Source organism: Lolium rigidum, chromosome 6, assembly GCF_022539505.1.
Source record: "Lolium rigidum isolate FL_2022 chromosome 6, APGP_CSIRO_Lrig_0.1, whole genome shotgun sequence".
Lineage (NCBI taxonomy): Eukaryota > Viridiplantae > Streptophyta > Magnoliopsida > Poales > Poaceae > Lolium > Lolium rigidum.
In genome coordinates this window covers 202,831,638-202,836,392 of record NC_061513.1, presented here as the reverse complement: position 1 = coordinate 202,836,392, position 4,755 = coordinate 202,831,638, and the positions used below count along the sequence as shown (strand labels likewise).

Here is a 4,755-nt window from a genome sequence, read left to right as displayed (position 1 = left end):
AGCCCGCGTTGGAGGCGAGAGCGGGGCGAGAGGGAGGCGATAGCGGTGCTAGTGGGGACGGTAGGGAGGCGGTAGGGAGGAGAGAGAAGTGAGAGCTGGCACTATAGCCCCGTGCACTGGCACCGTGGGGTGAGAGTGGGGTGAGAGTGGGATGAGAGTGAGTGTAAAAGCTGATATGGCCAGGCTATAGTGGGGTGATGCATTGGCACCAGGCTAATAGGTCACGCAAATGGACATGGCCTGAAAACCAATATTCATTGCAGCACGAGCGCGCGCGCGTATGCGGGAGCATCCTTCACCTTTTACCTTTCTGTTCCGGACCCTCTCTCTTTGATGAGATGTGTGACAACTGAAAAGCCATGCATCGCATCCTGCCATTGATCCATCTCATCAAGGACGACAAGGAAGCTCCGAGTGCGGTGGGCTCGACCCGTCAGCTCCCTACATATACACATGTACACAACCACACGCATACACTTCGAGGGGAGCCAGTTCGCCACTTGTGTTGGTTGCGCGAGAGACACAGAAGCCAGAGAGAGAGGACCAGGGCATGACCAGTGGCCTGATGAACGGCGGAGGCAGCGTCAGCGCCACCAAGATCAGCCTGCGGCTGCAGTACTATGTCCTGCTCGCCGGGGTGGGCGCAGTCCTCGTCGTCGCCTGCCTCAAGTACATGCCGGCGGCAGCCGCGGTGGCAGCGGCCGGGTACGGGTCCTGGCCGGGCGCCCAGGGGAGCGGCCTCGCCGTTGCCACCCGTGCCGGGGAAGCAGCAGCAGCCAGCGAGAAGGCGAGCGGTGGCCGGTCTCCCGTGGTGATCTTCAACTTCGGAGACTCCAACTCCGACACGGGCGGCATGGCCGCCGCAAACGGGATGAACATTGCCCTCCCGGAGGGGCGCACCTTCTTCCGCCGACCCACCGGACGGCTCACCGACGGCCGCCTCGTCATCGACTTCATCTGTGAGTCACCGTAATCTTTGCTATCTGCTGCTCACATTCAAGCTGTTTAGGCTAGAGGGACGAGAGTACGAGACGGCCTCTAAGGTTCAGTCCAGCAACAGTAAAAACGTAGGCGCGCACCCTCTGTTTCCCAGTTTATGATCGGAAACTATAGCTTCCTTTTAACATGAAATTCACGATCAAATAAAGTAGAACTGCTTTGATGAGTTGTGCCATGAATTGTGTCAAATTTCAGTCACATATGCTTCCTTTCTCTCGTGCGAACTGGGACTTGGCTGGGAACAGGAGAAGGAGCAGGAGGTCGTGGTGGGTGTTTTCTTTTTTAGTAAAAGAAAGGGCACTCTAGTGGTATGCATGAGTTGTTGAATCAAGATCCAACGGCAGAGCGACTTGACCGGAATTTAACAATTCTTTTTAAGGAGAATATAACAAAATTATAGGCAAGCTAGTGTACACTAATCAATCCTAAACATAGTTGGCACTAGTGGGAACACGAATCTACACACCGAAGTAGCATAACGATAATAAAAACAAAGTGAGAGCTTGAACATGTAAAAAGAAAGAAAAAGGCTGGCGATCAGGACATTAACCAAATTCATGACTTGTTGAGAGCAAGATATTCATGCTGCTAGCTAGTGTCGGTGTGCACAGACGCTTAGCCAGGGTGAGCCTAAACTTCAACGTTTATTCTTGGCAGACTGAAGTGGCAACTTCTTTTTCTGAAACTTTGAAGAAAGGGCAAACTTTAGACTAAGAAAAGTAAAGAGAGATCTTAAATAAAAGTGTTCAAAAACAATTAAGGGAAAGGGATGGGCGCAAAAGGTGTGGAGGACACGTACGCTGATCGCAAACGGGACATCGCTGTAATGTGATCGCAAAGGTGATTTATGCGGGAAGATGGGTACTACTCGATCCACATGTACCGCAGCAGCTGTGGGGGCAATTGCAGGACAGAACATCTCATCAGTCATCAGTATGGTGGGGGACGATCCACCACCACACACTAGTGCACTCCGTATGTTTGCCGACATCATTTTATTTAGGCGATGCCCTTCCTTAATTTTTCAGGTGAGAGCCTAAACACGCCTTATCTGAGCCCCTACCTCAAGGCGCTGGGCTCGGATTTCAGCAATGGCGTCAACTTCGCCATCGGTGGGTCGACGGCGACGCCGGGAGGATCCCCATTCTCGCTGGACGTGCAGCTGCATCAGTTCCTCTACTTCAGAACCAGATCTTTCGAGCTCATCAACAAAGGTTGGTTGTGGATGATGCCCACGCTTTATTTAACAGCTTCTTCTCTGCACAAACGTCCAAAATTTGAACCGATAAAACAACAACTTGTCGTCTGGGAAAAAGTATTATATCAGTAGCTTATTTTGTTTCTGTTGGCTTCGGTTTGTATGTCGCTCTTAGCAGAAGATTATTTTAGTTTACTTACTATACAAGTTTTTTCTGCTGAGCCTTGACTTAGGCACAAGCTTACACTGATGGTCCCAAACTATCCCGTCATGCGTAAAGCATATGTTGCATACACCATGATTGAACATATAAAATGAAGTTGCATGTTTCCACCTAGTTCACAGCTAGACTCAAGAGAAAGAATCATTGACGCTGATATGACACCGCACACAAAATTAATCAGTCCTGTAAATATTCTGATATGTCTTTTGTCAAGAGCAAGTTCTAGTCCTTCCTATAAATATATGGTCAGTCTATTTTTTCAGCCGTATATAAAATTAGAAAGAGAAGCTCTCCGAGAGAGAAAAAAACCCCATTACAACTAGTAATACATGTTGCGAGATACAGGCCAGCGGACACCTATTGACGGTGAAGGATTCCGGAACGCCATCTACGCCATGGACATCGGACAAAATGATCTTTCTGCTTATCTTCACCTTCCTTATGATGAAGTGGTCGCCAAGATCCCCTTGGTAGTTGCTCATATCAAGTTCGGTATTGAGGTAAAGAAAAAATGGCTGTATTACTGAGTAAGTAAATGATAAGTTATGGTAAAAGACGTCAAACGAACATTACATGTGAGTGTAGACTCTGTACGCGCACGGGGCGAGGAAGTTCTGGATCCACGGGACAGGGGCGCTGGGCTGCCTGCCGCAGAAGCTGTCCATCCCGAGGGACGACGACAGCGACCTCGACGGCAACGGCTGCCTCAAGAAGTACAACAATGTCGCCAAGCTCTTCAACGAGAGGCTCGCCGAGGCTTGCAACCAGTTCCGGCAGCGCATGGCCGACGCCACCATTGTCTTTACCGACATGTTCGTCATCAAGTACGACCTCGTCGCCAACCACACCAAGTACGGTAAGTCGGTTGATCCCAAGCCAGACCAGATTTTTATTTTCGTTTTCGAAAAGGAGGTCTTTTACGGTGTTCAATTTCTACGTGCAAGTTTTCCTAATTCGTTGATCTGTTCTTCAGTTAAATACGTCTTGTTGCCTCGTAATTAACTAACGTTTCTTCTCCCATATACATGTGTGTGTATGTCTCTCCATATATGCAGAGATTGAGAGGCCCCTCATGGCTTGCTGCGGGAATGGCGGCCCGCCCTACAACTACAACCACTTCAAGATGTGCATGTCGGGGGAGATGCAGCTGTGCGACATGGACGCACGGTTCATCAGCTGGGACGGCGTCCACCTCACCGAGGTTGCCAACTCTATCGTCGCATCCAAGCTGCTCACCGGCGACTACTCCAAGCCCAGGATCAAGATCGCAAGCCTTGTCAACTCCACCACACCTCACGATGGGTAGTCCTCTTGATAGATATCGTGTATCCCTTGCTCTCGCGGCGGACTGGTGATCATATCCACCTCCATGTTGATTTATTTGGTTAATCTACCACTACCAGAGATGATGAGAATGTGGCCAAGCTGCAGTAGATCAGTGAGCTGCGAGCTATCACCGATCTCAGATCTCAGGGCTCAAGCGCAGAAAAAGTAGTGAGTTGACCAACAGAGAGGGAGATTGACGGCTGGTCTAATCAAGCTCAAATATGCGACGTGTGTGTAATTCTTTTGAAATTTAATCAAGGAACTGACGTTTTTCTTGTATATATTTGATCACCTACAGATCTCAGAAAGTTATGTCTTATGTTTTTCTATTATTTTTACAAATCTTACATGCGCAGAGATTTACTGGGAACTGGTATATCTGCTTAGAGAAAATCGAGTTTCCGTATATCTAGAACTACAGAAAGAGAAGTGGGTGTACAGTCGGTAATTATTGCACAAACCGAGAACTCGGGAATGCACTTCACCCACATCTAGCAAAACAAAAATGCATAGGACACCTTTAAAGTTCAAAAGGGTGACTAGATATAAATAGTTTGAGAACGAGCAATAACATAATTATGAATCAATCAATAATTTTTTGGGACTATGCACATTATACTCAGAATGACAACTATGTTCTTTCAATTGGTGCATAAAGTTAGAAGATGAAGACTCAACATAAAAGGAAAAGAAAGACCCTGCACAGAGGGAAGCAGGGATTACTCATGTGCTAGAGCTTTTTATTTGAATAAAACAGAGGTATTGAACATATAATTTTGAGAGGTATGTATGTCTATGTCAACGAATTGCATCAAATGATTTATCATATGGATTCAAGAGCGGCTCCTATAGAGATAACAATAAAGTTCCTCTTCTCCTTTGTTTGACAAGCTAAGTTCATGATTTCTCAAGCCCATAGTGTTAGGAGATTTATTTGATCATTTTATATTTAGTGGGATGGGCACCCGTTTGCCTGCTCTTTTTACAATATTAGGAACTAGCACATTAT

The 4,755-nt window shown here is 47.3% G+C and overlaps 1 protein-coding gene across 1 annotated transcript; it reads left to right on the top strand.

Moving 5' to 3' along the window:
- Positions 1-484: 484 nt before the first annotated feature.
- Positions 485-4,025, top strand: LOC124666904 (GDSL esterase/lipase At1g09390-like). The gene is made up of 5 exons (XM_047204236.1): positions 485-959; positions 2,028-2,213; positions 2,766-2,920; positions 3,006-3,276; positions 3,476-4,025. The coding sequence occupies exons 1-5, from the start codon at positions 551-553 to the stop codon at positions 3,724-3,726; spliced, it is 1,272 nt and encodes a 423-aa protein (XP_047060192.1). The 5' UTR covers positions 485-550; the 3' UTR covers positions 3,727-4,025.
- The last annotated feature ends 730 nt before the right edge of the window (positions 4,026-4,755 follow it).